General features: G+C 42.9%; 1 protein-coding gene across 1 annotated transcript; it reads left to right on the forward strand.

Moving 5' to 3' along the window:
• The first annotated feature begins 5,080 nt into the window (after nt 1-5,080).
• On the forward strand, nt 5,081-5,929 carry LOC123147101 (basic blue protein). Its single transcript, XM_044566339.1, has 2 exons — nt 5,081-5,393; nt 5,494-5,929. Exons 1-2 carry the CDS (start codon nt 5,216-5,218, stop codon nt 5,838-5,840), a joined length of 525 nt encoding a protein of 174 aa, XP_044422274.1. The 5' UTR covers nt 5,081-5,215; the 3' UTR covers nt 5,841-5,929.
• The last annotated feature ends 9,794 nt before the right edge of the window (nt 5,930-15,723 follow it).

The raw sequence follows: 15,723 nt of genomic DNA on the forward strand, positions 1-15,723 counted from the left end.
ATAGGTTTAGACACACTTTTTTTACACAACTTTGTGCTCCCTGAAATCACATACATGTACTCCCCGAGATAGCATAGTCGTACTGCATCGTGGGTAGTGTACTTCCATTTAGGGAAATTTGTCGCCGTGCAGTACAATTTGTGTTACCCATGCAATATAACTTATACTTCATGGGCAATGCAACATGTGCTTCCATTATTTTACAACTTGTACTCCTCGGTGTAACATGTACCCCCCCCCCCCCCCCCCCTCCCGGTGTAACTTCTACTCCAAAGCGTGGATCACGTTGTACTCCAAACACAATTTGTATGTTGCGTTTGGTGCAACATCTGCTTTTTCGATAGTGCAGTGCAACCCGTACTCCCGTCGCAACCTGCACGTGAGAGAACCAGGAAAACCCCAAAAATAATAATGAAACAATAAGAGAAAGAGAACAAGGAGAAAATCCCACTGAATGCCACATCATCCTCTCGATTGAATTGGGCCATAGACCCTCCCACTGATCACCACGTGAAAGACCAACATGATCCCATGTGTGACCCTACAGGAGGTTACCCTTTGGCAACCTCCAAGTAGTTACTCCCACAAGTTTATTATCCATATTGGACTCTGCTCTATTGAGCCTTCAATGTTAGTCCATCAATGTACATAGATCATGCCAACTATTGCTTCGGCCTATTTTTCACTATTACTACTTGTTTTTGGTAGTTTAAGTAGTGATTCCTATGTGGCGTTTCGGGCGTCCGTTACTATGTATTTTACAAACAAGCGCTTGAAGCGCCCCGTACTGGGCCGGCGCATCTAGTTGTGTTTTATCCCGCAAAAACAAGTGCGCTGATTGATATTCAAATGATCGACCTCCCGCATATAGTTACGATGGTGTATCCAACGCGCCACCTAGCAGGATCTGGTAAGATTAAACTTTTTCATTCTTATTTCTTATTTCCTTTCTTACTTTTTGTTTTATGTTTTTTTCTTTTTCCTGGTTTGATGAATTCATTGCAAATACATGAAATTTTTATCCATATCGATGAATTTTTTTAAAAAAAATCAATGAACTTTTTTAAAATTGATGAACCTTTTTTTCAAATTTGTGCACATTTTTTAAAATCCTGAAGTTTTTTTCAATCTCGATGAACTTTTTTCAAATTTGATGAATTTTTTTTTCAAAATTGATAACTTTATTTCAATTCGATGAACTTTTTCGAAAATTGGTGATTTTTTTTCAAATTTGATGAACTGTTTTCAAAATCGATGGACTATTTTCCAAATTGATGAACTTTTTTTCAAGTTCATGAACCTTTTTCCAAAATCCATGAATTTTTTGAATTCTACAATTTTTTTCCTTTTTTTGTGAGTTTTCCTTTTTTTCTCAAATGTTCAATGTGTACATGGGCCCGCCCACCAGCACCGGCGTGTGTGCGTCTGGGAGCTTCCCTGGCGCCTGAAGCGCAAAATAGGAGCTCCCAATTTAAGTACTTGTTTTTATTTTAAAAAATAGGTGACAAACAGGGGAACTTTATGAATGAGTGTAGTTACAAATTACAGCCATAAAAGTCTGCTACAAGATTAGGAGCATCCTATCCTACAACCCCCAATCTACAATGTCCAAGGTTGGATCTGTCGTCTCTCTCTTAGGCAGTCAACCAGCTTGGCGCAGTCAGACTGAATGACACAAGGCTGGGTTATTATCTGTAGCATTAGTTTAACGGCTTCCTTCGGGATAAGACCTCCGCCTCAAAAACATACTACACTAAAGCAAGAGCGCACTAGATGTGGACTACATGTTGCACTAGATGTGGTCATGAACGATTGCTCCAATGACTACACTTCCATATGTGATTGATCACTCCAAGTGTGGACTGCGAGTTTGCTGGTTTCTTTCTCGTTTATTTTTTTACCGCGGTTTCTATTTTCTGTTGTGTTTATTTCCTTTTCATTTCCTTTTTTGCTTCCCTTTTATTTTTATTTTTTCAAATAAATAAACTAATTTTTTATTTAAAAATAGGTTCCTTCTATGTTTTTATCGGTTTTAAAAAAATGTTCACCATGTGTTTCAGAATCGTTCACCATTTTTGAGGAAATATTCATCGCATATTATGAAGGCTGTTTGGTGTGTATTCAAAAATTAGCATCCTGCATTAAAATACCATCGCATGCTAGTAAATTTTCATCTCGTATTAAGCAAATGTTCAATGCGTATTTTTGGAAAATTTCTCCATGTAGTATTTTTTTTTGCGTGCAATAATAACTGTTCACTGTGTAATTCAGAAAAAGCCAACATGTATTTTAAAAATGTTCGTGTGTATTTTAAGAAAAGGTTGCAAATTTCAAAATATCCATTGTGTACCTAAAAAGGGCAACATACATTAAAAACGTTCAGCATGTGCTTCAAAAGTTTAACCAAAATTTAAAACTAATTATCATGCATTTTAGAAAAATTTAACTGAATCGGGGGAAAATTATACCAACGGCGTAATTACAACAGCATGCCAAGTCAGTACATAGTCAGATGTGCCTAATGACAATACCACCAGCAAAACAGCTTCAGATGTGACATGAAACCACTCAAGGCTTGATTTTGGGGGTTCAAACTACACTTCTTTCTAGTATATACGAGGCGGCCTTAAGGAACGAGCTACTCTACTGCTCGCTAAAAGCAAGTTATAGAAGTTGGCACCCCGGGGCTATATCTGGCAGCAGGCGAGATATAGTCTTACGTCGCCAGCAGCATCCGTGCCTATGGTCCAGCCAAACACCGTCCTTTTATAGGTTATTCCTTTCTTTTTTTATCTTTCCTTATTCATTTTTCGCTTTGCTTTTTATGGTTTTCTTCTTATTTTTCATTTTAGTGTGTTTTCCCTTTGTTTCTCATCTGTTTTCTTCACTTTTATTTTCATTTTTTATTTCCTTTTTTGTGTTTTTGTTTATGGTTGTCATTGGTTTTTGTAAATTTCTTATTCTTTTCTCGTTCTGCGTCTTCTGTTCATGGTTTTCTTCTCTTTTCAGGGGATGTTTTTATTCTATTTTCCTCTATATGTGTTTTACTTATGGTTTCATTGGTTTTCTTTTTCGGAATTTTATTTTCAGTGTTTTTTCATCATTTTTTCTTTTTGTTTTATTCTATCTTTTCTTTTCTTTCCTAGTTTCAAAAACATGCATATTTTTTATCTATGTTGTATATTTTTCGTATACAATAGGGACATATTTCGTATAGAAGTTTAATATTTTTTTCAAATATATGTTTTAGTTTCTACATTTTTTGTACATGTTGTGCATTTTTTATCCACATCGAATGTTTTTTCCTAATATTGTTTTGTCTATTTTTTCATACATTATATATATTTTATGGTATATATTTCCCTATATAAAATGCAGTTTTTAGACACGTTTAAAAAATTAAAATAAATGTTTTTTTCTAAAATATATGTTTTGATGTCTACTATTTTTCATATGCATTGCACATTTTCCGCATTCACCTGAAGCATTTTTACTACATGTTTAACTATTTTCAAAATATGACTAATAGTTTCTCAAACACATGATTTTGATCATTTTTACGCATGCATGTTAACAAACTGAAATACACATTGAAACATTTTTTTCTGAATGAAACGGTTTTTCTTTCTAAAACTACCGGAACATCTTCTGGAAATGACACAAACTTAATTTTTGAAAGATATGTAATTCGAAAATATATTAAAAAAACAAAGGATCTAAACAAATGTAACCTTGAGAAAAAAAACAGTGGAGCAAATCTAACAATCTTATCTAGGAACCTGGGCCGGCCCAAAGGTCTCACCGACGATGCTCTTATACAACCGCGAGAGCTATGTCTCGCTTTAAACAAGAAGGGTGGATCTCTTGCATCGAGGGGCTAGAGTACCGGGCCGGCCCGTTAGCGCATATTTTCGGAACAAAATATAGTTAGAAATGGTGTGCGCGAGTGGTTGATCTTGGGATCTCCCCGATTCTTCGAGGCACTGCTAGCTAGTGCGCCAGCATCGAGTTGATGTACAACAAGTAGGGCGCGACTTACTAGAAAGAAACAGAGTCGGTTTTCACACTAGTTCATTTTTTTTCCTGTTTTTACTGGTTTTTCTCTTTTTTTTTCTTCATTTATTTGGTTTTCTCCGGGATTTTCTTAATTCTTCTTTGATTTTTTTTCTTTTGTTTCATTCATGGTTTTTCCTTGTTTTTCTTTTCTTACTCATTTCTTGTTTTATCCTTTGGTTTTTTGTTTCTTTCTTGGTTTTCAATGCTTTTTTGGTTTTCTTTTGTTTCTTTTCTTTTTTTTCTTCTCCAGTTTTTTGTTTTGCTTTCATTCTTTCCGCATTTGTTTCTTTGGGAGGTACACTTTCTCCATCAATAATACTTAAGTTGCCCACTTTTTATACAAATGTGGATAGGTACACTTTCTACAACATTATTTCGTGTTAAACTTTTAGTTTAATACTCCCTCCGGTCTATATTAATTACCGCTGATTTAGATAAGTTGTAGTAAATCAGTGAAAGTTAATATTGATAGGAGCGGATATAACATTTCCCAATAAGCAAAGTACTGTTTCTTGATGCTAAGAGCCTAAGATTAATATGAGTTTCCAAGGTCAGAGAGAAGAGAAGCACATGCTCTTTCAGCGCAACCACTTGTTGCAAAAAAGCAAATTCATCTTGGCCTCTTGTCTGCCAATCACAACAAGATTTCCAAGTCAAATGAAATAAGATAACAACACAAGACACAAAACTACACACAACACGAAGGAGAAACGGTCATATCAACATGTGGAAAACTTAACCTTGTCCATGTACGGCGTCCTTCGTTCTGCTCCATATGTCGTGGAGCTAGAACAAGTTGTCTGCTGGTGGATCATATACTGTACCATATACGCTTTGACATCATCTCTCATCACATCTGCTATTACCAGCTCCGTTAATGGACCCGATCAATCATGGATCACATAATCATCATCGATCATGTCACGCGCTCGAGAATAACGGGTCCACGGCCGCCGGCCGGTCACCTTGTCACGTCGACTAGTGGGCATACATATATGGCCACAAAGCCGTGAGACTAGTGTCCATCACAGCACGTCAACGCCTTTCCATTACCCACCTAACCGAGATATCTCTACCTAACCCTTTCATCAAGCTCGATCAACAAGTTTTGTCGAAAAACATAAGCTCGATCAACAAGCATCCGCCGATCCGATCCGATATGTCGCCGTCTCACTGCCATCGGCTGCTGGCGGTGGCCCTGGTCTGCGTACTGCTCCTGTGGCGGCCGGCCGCAGCGGCTGAGTACCCGGTCGGCGACGGCATCAACGGCTGGGACACCGGCACCAACTACGCCTCATGGGCGCAGAGCCGCTCCTTCGTCCCCGGCGACGTCCTAGGTCAGTATCTCCATCAACCTCGATATATAGCCAATTAGCTAACTCGCCAGGCGCATGATTTGATTCGATCGATTAATTTGGGGGTGGCTGGTGCACGCAGTGTTCGAGTACGTCAAGCGCCAGCACAACGTGTACCAGGTGACGGAGGCCGCTTACCGGACGTGCGACCCCTCCGCCACCGGCTCCGTGCTGGCCACCTACGACACCGGCTTCGACAAGGTTCCTCTCCCCGAGGCCAAGAGCTACTGGTTCATCTGCGAGATCTCCGGTCACTGCATGGGCGGTATGAAGCTCGCCGTCAACGTCTCTGCGGGCTCTCCCGGAGGCGGTGCACCAGCGCCCGACGCGCCGCCCTCGCCGTCAGCCGGAGCCACGTACCGGAGCAGCTGGGTGGCCTCCGCCGCCGGCTTGGTGGTGCTAGGCGCACTGCACGTCTTGGTCAACTGAGCTAGCTAGTTTGACCTGTTCAAAATTCGCTCCTGTATGCTACTAGCTATTTATTCTTCTGTCCTTCTCCATTTTTTGTATTTAATTTATGATTTTTGGCGGATCAATCATGATTCACAGATACAACATTCCATTCAATTGCAGCCGCTGTTTGACACAAACATTTGCATGAAATTTGCATCTTCAATTGAATTTATGCGGCAAATTTTTGTTTTCCACCCTACCTATCTAGCTCTGTTCAACCACAAATCTTCGTCATTTAAGGTTTTAACGTATGCAAAACAAATGCCAAATCCAGCCAGTGCAAACTCCAATTACTATGTTTGCCAACAAAAGTTTCTCCCACTGTCAATGAGATGAGAAGTTGCTCTACAAACAAAGGTGCAAAGGTGTGCGCTGGGATAACATGATATCCGTTCAGATAGTGCTTCCATTACATGCCAAAAGTTCTTTTTGTTGCTTAGTTCTAAAAAGAACAAACCCATTGCTTACCACAATTTGACAGTTGTCTAAGTAAAAAAAAAACATGTTTGATAAGTTTAACGCACTCGTGGCGGCTGCATTATTAATATTATGAGCATAACAGAGAAGGGGGGCAATGGTGGTAAAAATACGAAAGTGCTATTGTGCTCGAGCTCACATGATCTTGAGTGAACAGTAAATTCCAAAAAAATATAAACAACATTATAAAAAAATCTGAATGTTTTTGGCAAGAAACACCTACACACATGCAAATTTTCGCGATGGAATCACATTTGTGGAGGTGTGAAGAAAAACCAAAGTTGATGCTCCAAGAAGAGTGCTTCTTGAATCATCAATTTTGTTTTTTGGCCACACTTCCACAAATGTGATTTCATCATGAAAAGTAGCAAGCATGTAGAGAAAAAACATAATGGTTTCTTATAAAAAAATCCAGATTTTTTGTTGTTTTCTTTTTATTTATTTTTGAATTTTACTGTTTATCTAAGCTCAGGTGAAGTTGAGCTTACAAACTCCATCTGTGTAAAAATAATGTATTTTTTTGGTGGGGAACTTAGAAAATGGTAATGATTGTGATGGAGCGATAAGCCACCGGTGGTTGCTGAAAGTGACATCAGACAATCCTACACGTCTCTCAAGATAAAGAACATTAGCAATGCACTATGAAAAAGTAGCGATCGATGCTAAAGCTTAATTGTGTGCCCAGGAAAAATGTTTCCTCAAGTGTGCGCCTACGCGCTCACACGCGCACATACAATAGATAAAAATGGGAATTTGCCGGCATTTCCTCTCTCTTTCTCCGGTTGCCCATCTGGTATTAATTATGTGCCCCAAGCATGTGACATATTATTGGTCGTAGTTTTTGTTAAAGTTGTGTCGAATATAGTGTACAAGGTAGATTATAGTTGGACTTGTAATAGTATTGTGTTTAGATAGGATATGGAGTCGTGTCCTAGTAGGACACTTGTATCCTAGGCCTCTCATATATAGCAGGGCTAGACACACGATGTAACATATGCCAACATAATAGCACAGGCGCGCAAGGGGAAGTCGGCGGCGTGTGCCGGTGCCCGGGTGACCGAGGTGTGGTATTGTGACGGTGTCACGGGGAGGAGCACCCGTAGTCATGCCCCGACGATGTAGCCATATCGTGAACCTCGTTAACAAATCTCGGTGTCGTGCTCGTGTGATTGCTTGGTCCTCGGATGATTGACGGTATGCCTCGGATTTATTCTAACAAGTGGTATTAGTGCTAGGTTTTTCAAAGGCTGCGGGTCATTGATTTAGAGGAAGAGCCGATGGAAGAGAGATCAGTTTGATTGAAGCTACAGTCGAGGGATCGCGAGGATGAAAGCTCGAAAGAGATCGATATCGATGGGAGGCGTGAAAATCGACGGGAACTCAGAAACTTCTCGGCAGTAAAGGCAGTCGGCGGCTGGCTCGCGTAAGAGCGGCGGCGTTGGCACGAGGCGCTCGCAAACAGATGCAGGTGGCAGGCGCCTGGAGCGTGGTTAGAGCATCTCCAACAGCTGTGCTACGCACCGCACTCCAAAAACTAATTTGCCGCGCGCTGTTCGCCGTTCGCCTGGTTTTGCGCGGTCGTCCGCGCTGGCTCCAACAGCCGTGCTAAAATGCAGCTGATACGTCTTCGTCGTATCTACTTTTCTAAACACTTTTGCCCTTATTTTGGACTCTAACTTGCATGATTTGAATGGAACTAACCTGGACTGACGCTGTTTTCAGCAGAATTACCATGGTGTTATTTATGTGCAGAAACAAAAGTTCTCGGAATGACCTGAAACTTCACGGAACGTCTATTTGGAAATAATAAAAAATCCTTGCAAAAGATGAAGACCGGGGGGCTCACACCCTAGCCACGAGGGTGGGGGCGCGCCACCCCCCCAGGGCGTGCCCCCTACCTCATGGGCCCCTGGAGCTCCTCCGACCTCAACTCCAACTCTATATATTTACTTTCGGGGAGAAAAAAATCAGAGAGAAGGATTCATTGCGTTTTACGATACGAAGCTGCCGCCAAGCCCTAAAACCTCTCGGAAGGGCTAATCTGGAGTCTGTTCGGGGCTCCGGAGAGGGAATCTGTCGCCATCGTCATCATCAACCATCCTCCATCACCAATTTCATTATGTTCATCGCCGTGCGTGAGTAATTTCATCGTAAGCTTGCTAGACGGTGATGGGTTGGATGAGATTTATCATGTAATCGAGTTAGTTTTGTTAGGGTTTGATCCCTAGTATCCACTATGTTCTGAGATTGATGTTGCTATGACTTTCCTATGCTTAATGCTTGTCACTAGGGCCCGAGTGCCATGATTTCATATCTGAACCTATTATGTTTTCATCAATATATGAGAGTTCTTGATCCTATCTTGCAAGTCTATAGACACCTACTATGTGTTATGATCCGGCAACCCCGAAGTGACAATAATTGGGACAACTTCCGGTGATGACCGTAGTTTGAGGAGTTCATGTATTCACTATGTGTTAATGCTTTGATCCGGTACTCTATTAAAAGGAGGCCTTAATATCCCTTAGTTTCTGCTAGAACCCCGCTGCCACGGAGGGTAGGACAAAAGATGTCATGCAAGTTATTTTCCATAAGCACGTATGACTATATTCGGAATACATGCCTACATTACATTGATGAATTGGAGCTAGTTCTGTGTCACCCTAGGTTATGACTGTTACATGATGAACCGCATCCGGCATAATTCTCTATCACTGATCCATTGCCTACAAGCTTTCCATATATTGTTCTTCGCTTATTTACTTTTCCGTTGCTATTGTTACAATCACTACAAAATACCAAAAATATTACTTTTCCTATCGTTACCTTTTGCTACCGTTACCACTACTATCATATTACTTTGCTACTAAACACTTTGCTGCAGATATTAAGTTTCAAGGTGTGGTTGAATTGACAACTCAGCTGGTAATACTTGAGAATATTCTTTGGCTCCCCTTGTGTCGAATCAATAAATTTGGGTTGAATACTCTACCCTCGAAAACTATTGCGATCCCCTATACTTGTGGGTTATTGATACGTCTCCAACGTATCTATAATTTTTGATTGCTCCATGCTATATTATCTATTGTTTTGGACTATATTGGGCTTTATTTCCCACTTCTATATTATTTTTGGGACTAACCTATTAACCGAAGGCCCAACCCAGAATTGCTGTTTTTTTTTCTATTTCAGTGTTTCGAAGAAACGGAATATCAAACGGAGTCCAAACGGAATGAAACCTTCGGAAACGTGATTTTCTCACCGAATGTGATCCAGGAGACTTGGACCCTACGCCAAGGCATCAGAGAGGCGGTCACGAGGGTGGAGGGCGCCCCCCTAGGGCGCGCCCCCTGCCTCGTGGGCCCCTCGGAGCTCCACCGACGTACTCCTTCCTCCTATATATACCTATGTACCCCCAAACGATCAGAACAGGAGCCAAAAACCTAATTCCACCGCCGCAACTTTCTGTATCCACGAGATCCCATCTTGGGGCCTGTTCCGGAGCTCCGCCGGAGAAGGCCGTCATCACGGAGGGCTTCTACATCATCATAGCCTCTCTGATGAAGTATGAGTAGTTTACCTCAGACCTTCGGGTCCATAGTTAGTAGCTAGATGGCTTCTTCTCTCTTTTTGGATCTCAATACAAAGTTCCCCCCCTCTCTTGTGGAGATCTATTCGATGTAATCTTCTTTTTGCGGTGTGTTTGTTGAGATCGATGAATTGTGGGTTTATGATCAAGTCTATCTATGAATAATATTTGAATCTTATCTGAATTCTTTTATGTATGATTGGTTATCTTTGCAAGTCTCTTCAAATTATCCGTTTGGTTTGGCCAACTAGATTGGTAGTTCTTGCCATGGGAGAAGTGTTTAGCTTTGGGTTCGATCTTGCGGTGTCCTTTCCCAGTGACAGAAGGGGCAGCAAGGCACGTATTGCATCGTTGCCATCGAGGATAACAAGATGGGGTTTATTTCCTATTGCATGAATTTATCTCTCTACATCATGTCATTCTACTTAAAGAGTTACTCTGTTTTTCACTTAATACTCTAGATGCATGCTGGATATCGGTCGATGAGTGGAGCAATACTAGTAGATGGAGAATCGTTTCGGTCTACTTGTCATGGACGTGATGCCTATATACATGATCTGTTGGGGAACGTAGCAGAATTTTAAAATTTTCTACGCATCACCAAGATCAATCTATGGAGTCATCTAGCAACGAGGGAGAGAGGAGTGCATCTACATACCTTGTAGATCGTGCGCGGAAGCGTTCAAGAGAACGGGGTTGATGGAGTCGTACTCGTCGTGATCCAAATCATCGATGACCTAGTGCCGAACGGACGGCACCTCCGCGTTCAACACACGTACGGTTGGGAAGACGTCTCCTCCAACTTGATCTAGCAAGGGGGAAGGAGAGGTTGATGGAGATCCAGCAGCACGACGGCGTGGTGGTGGAAACTACGGCGATCTCGGTAGGGCTTCGCCGAGCACTGCGAGAAGGAGAGGTGTCACGGGAGGGAGAGGGAGAGGCCAGGGGCTAGGGTGCGGCTGCCCTCCATCCCCCCACTATTTATAGGACCCCGAGGGGGAGCGCTGACCCTAGGAGATGCCATCTCCAAGGGGGGGGCGGCCAAGGGGGTTGCTTGCCCCCCAAGGCAAGTGGGGTGCCCCCACCCCTAGGGTTTCCAACCCTAGGCGCAGGGGGAGGCCCATGGGGGGCGCACCAGCCCACTAGGGGCTGGTTCCCCTCCCAGTTCAGCCCATGGGGCCCTCCGAGATAGGTGGCCCCACCCGGTGGACCCCCGGGACCCTTCCGGTGGTCCCGGTACAATACCGATTACCCCCGAAACTACCCCGATGGCCGAAACTTGACTTCCTATATATAAATCTTCACCTCCGGACCATTCCGGAACTCCTTGTGACATCCGGGATCTCATCCGGGACTCCGAACAACTTTCGGGTTACCGTATACTAATATCTCAACAACCCTAGCATCACCGAACCTTAAGTGTGTACACCCTACGGGTTCAGGAGACACGCAGACATGACCGAGACGACTCTCCGGTCAATAACCAACAGTGGGATCTGGATACCCATGTTGGCTCCCACATGCTCCTCGATGATCTCATCGGATGAACCACGATGTCGAGGATTCAATCAATCCGTATATAATTCCCTTTGTCAATCGGTACGTTACTTGCCCGAGACTTGATCGTCGGTATCCCAATACCTCGTTCAACCTCGTTACCGGCAAGTCACTTTACTCGTACTGTAATGCATGATCCCGTGATCAACCACTTGGTCACATTGAGCTCATTATGATGATGCATTATCGAGTGGGCCCAGAGATACCTCTCCGTCATACGGAGTGACAAATCCCAGTCTCGATTCGTGCCAACCCAACAGACACTTTCGGAGATACCTGTAGTGTACCTTTATAGTCACCCAGTTACGTTGTGACGTTTGGCACACCCAAAGCACTCCTACGGTATCCGGGAGTTGCACAATCTCATGGTCTAAGGAAATGATACTTGACATTCGGAAAAGCTATAGCAAACGAACTACACGATCTTTGAGCTATGCTTAGGATTGGGTCTTGTCCATCACATCATTCTCCTAATGATGTGATCCCGTTATCAATGACATCCAATGTCCATAGTCAGGAAACCATGACTATCTTTTGATCAACGAGCTAGTCAACTAGAGGCTCACTAGGGACGTGTTGTGGTCTATGTATTCACACATGTATTACGATTTCCGGATAACACAATTATAGCATGAACAATAGACAATTATCATGAACAAAGAAATATAATAATAACCATTTTATTATTGCCTCTAGGGCATATTTCCAACAGTCTCCCACTTGCACTAGAGTCAATAGTCTAGTTACATTGTGATGAATCGAACACCCATGCAGTTCTGGTGTTGATCATGTTTTGCTCTAGGGAGAGGTTTAGTCAACGGATCTGCCACATTCAGGTCCGTATGTACTTTACAAATATCTATGTCTCCATTTTGAACACTTTCACGAATGGAGTTGAAGCGACGCTTGATATGCCTGGTCTTCCTGTGAAACCTGGGCTCCTTGGCAAGGGCAATAGCTCCAGTGTTGTCACAGAAGAGAGTCATCGGGCCCGACGCATTGGGTATGACTCCTAGGTCGGTAATGAACTCCTTCACCCAGATTGCCTCTTGTGCTGCCTCCGAGGCTGCCATGTACTCCGCTTCACATGTAGATCCCGCCACAACGCTTTGCTTGCAACTGCACCAGCTTACTGCCCCACCATTCAAAATATACACGTATCCGGTTTGTGACTTAGAGTCATCCAGATCTGTGTCGAAGCTAGCATCGACGTAACCCTTTACGACGAGCTCTTCGTCACCTCCATAAACGAGAAACATATCCTTAGTCCTTTTTCAGGTACTTCAGGATATTCTTGACCGCTGTCCAGTGTTCCATGCCGGGATTACTTTGGTACCTTCCTACCAAACTTACGGCAAGGTTTACATCAGGTCTGGTACACAGCATAGCATACATGATAGACCCTATGGCCAAGGCATAGGGGACGACACTCATCTTTTCTCTATCTTCTGCCGTGGTCGGGCATTGAGCCGTGCTCAATCTCGTACCTTGCAATACAGGCAAGAACCCCTTCTTTGACTGATCCATTTTGAACTTCTTCAATATCTTGTCAAGGTACATACTCTGTGAAAGACCAATGAGGCGTCTCGATCTATCTCTATAGATCTTGATGCCTAATATATAAGCAGCTTCTCCAAGATCCTTCATTGAAAAACACTTGTTCAAGTAGGCCTTTATGCTTTCCAAGAATTCTATATCATTTCCCATCAACAGTATGTCATCCACATACAATATGAGAAATGCTACAGAGCTCCCATTCACTTTCTTGTAAATGCAGCCTTCTCCATAAGTCTGCGTAAACCCAAACGCTTTGATCATCTCATCAAAACGAATGTTCCAACTCCGAGATGCTTGCACCAGCCCATAAATCGAGCGTTGGAGCTTGCACACCTTGTCAGCATTCTTAGGATCGACAAAACCTTCCGGCTGCATCATATACAATTCTTCCTTAAGGAAACCATTAAGGAATGCCGTTTTGACGTCCATTTGCCATATCTCATAATCATAGAATGCGGCAATTGCTAACATGATTCAGACGGACTTCAGCTTCGCTACGGGTGAGAAAGTCTCATCGTAGTCAACCCCTTGAACTTGTCGATAACCCTTAGCGACAAGCCGAGCTTTATAGATGGTTACATTACCATCCGCGTCTGTCTTCTTCTTAAAGATCCATTTATTTTCTATGGCTCGCCGATCATCGGGCAAGTCAGTCAAAGTCCATACTTCGTTTTCATACATGGATCCTATCTCGGATTTCATGGCTTCCAGCCATTTGTCGGAATCTGGGCCCGCCATCGCTTCTTCATAGTTCGAAGGTTCACCGTTGTCTAACAACATGATTTCCAAGACAGGGTTGCCGTACCACTCTGGTGCGGAACGTGTCCTTGTGGACCTACGAAGTTCAGTAGCAACTTGATCTGAAGTTTCATGATCATCATCATTAACTTCCTCTCTAGTCGGTGCAGGCACCTCAGGAACATTTTCTTGAGCTGCGCCACTTACCGGTTCAAGAGGTAATACTTCATCAAGTTCTACTTTCCTCCCACTTATTTCTTTCGAGAGAAACTCTTTCTCTAGAAAGGACCCATTCTTGGCAACAAAGATCTTGCCTTCGGATCTGAGGTAGAAGGTATACCCAATAGTTTCTTTAGGGTATCCTATGAAGACGCATTTTTCCGATTTGGGTTCGAGCTTTTCAGGTTGAAGTTTCTTGACATAAGCATCGCATCCCCAAACTTTTAGAAACGACAGCTTAGGTTTCTTCCCAAACCATAATTCATACGGTGTCGTCTCAACGGATTTCGACGGAGCCCTATTTAAAGTGAATGCGGCAGTCTCTAAAGCATAGCCCCAAAATGACAGCGGTAGATCGGTAAGAGACATCATAGATCGCACCATATCCAATAGAGTGCGATTACGACGTTCGGACACACCATTACGCTGAGGTGTTCCAGGCGGCGTGAGTTGTGAAACTATTCCACATTTTCTTAAGTGTGTGCCAAATTCGTGACTCAAGTATTCTCCCCCACGATCTGATCGCAAGAACTTGATTTTCCTGTCACGTTGATTCTCAACCTCACTCTGAAATTCCTTGAACTTTTCAAAGGTCTCAGACTTGTGTTTCATTAAGTAGACATACCCATATCTACTCAAGTCATCAGTGAGGGTGAGAACATAACGATAGCCACCGCGAGCCTCAACACTCATTGGACCGCACACATCAGTATGTATGATTTCCAATAAGTTGGTTGCTCGCTCCATTGTTCCTGAGAACGGAGTCTTGGTCATTTTACCCATGAGGCATGGTTCGCACGTGTCAAATGATTCGTAATCAAGAGACTCCAAAAGTCCATCTGCATGGAGCTTCTTCATGCGTTTGACACCTATGTGACCAAGGCGGCAGTGCCACAAGTATGTGGGACTATCATTATCAACCTTACATCTTTTGGTATTCACACTATGAATATGTGTAACATTACGCTCGAGATTCATTAAGAATAAACCATTCACCAACGGAGCATGACCATAAAACATATCTCTCATATAAATAGAACAACCATTATTCTCGGATTTAAATGAGTAGCCATCTCGAATTAAACGAGATCCTGATACAATGTTCATGCTCAAAGCTGGCACTAAATAACAATTATTGAGGTTTAAAACTAATCCCATAGGTAAATGTAGAGGTAGCGTGCCGACGGCGATCACATCGACCTTGGAACCATTCCCGACGCGCATCGTCACCTCCTCCTTCGCCAGTCTCCGCTTATTCTGCAGCTCCTGCTTTGAGTTACAAATGTGAGCAACCGCACCGGTATCAAATACCCAGGAGCTACTACGAGTACTGGTAAGGTACACATCAATTACATGTATATCACATATACCTTTAGTGTTGCCGGCCTTCTTGTCCGCTAAGTATTTGGGGCAGTTCCGCTTCCAGTGACCACTTCCCTTGCAATAAAAACACTCAGTCTGAGGCTTGAGTCCATTTTTTGGCTTCTTCCCGGCAGCTTGCTTACCGGGCGCGGCAACTCCCTTGCCGTCCTTCTTGAAGTTCTTCTTACCCTTGCCTTTCTTGAACTTAGTGTTTTTATTCACCATCAACACTTGATGTTCCTTTTTGATTTCCACCTCTGCTGATTTCAGCATTGAATATACCTCAGGAATGGTCTTTTCCATCCCCTGCATATTGAAGTTCATCACAAAGCTCTTGTAGCTCGGTGGAAGCGACTGAAG

The sequence above is a fragment of the Triticum aestivum genome, chromosome 7A (assembly GCF_018294505.1).
Source record: "Triticum aestivum cultivar Chinese Spring chromosome 7A, IWGSC CS RefSeq v2.1, whole genome shotgun sequence".
In the NCBI taxonomy this organism is placed as follows: domain Eukaryota; kingdom Viridiplantae; phylum Streptophyta; class Magnoliopsida; order Poales; family Poaceae; genus Triticum; species Triticum aestivum.

Excerpts from the sequence above, each read along its gene's own strand:
- LOC123147101 (XM_044566339.1), top strand. The coding sequence starts at position 5,216 with ATGTCGCCGTCTCACTGCCATCGGCTGCTGGCGGTGGCCCTGGTCTGC. Across the intron at positions 5,394-5,493 it reads CGTCCCCGGCGACGTCCTAG|TGTTCGAGTACGTCAAGCGC; the intron begins GTCAGTATCTCC and ends TGGTGCACGCAG.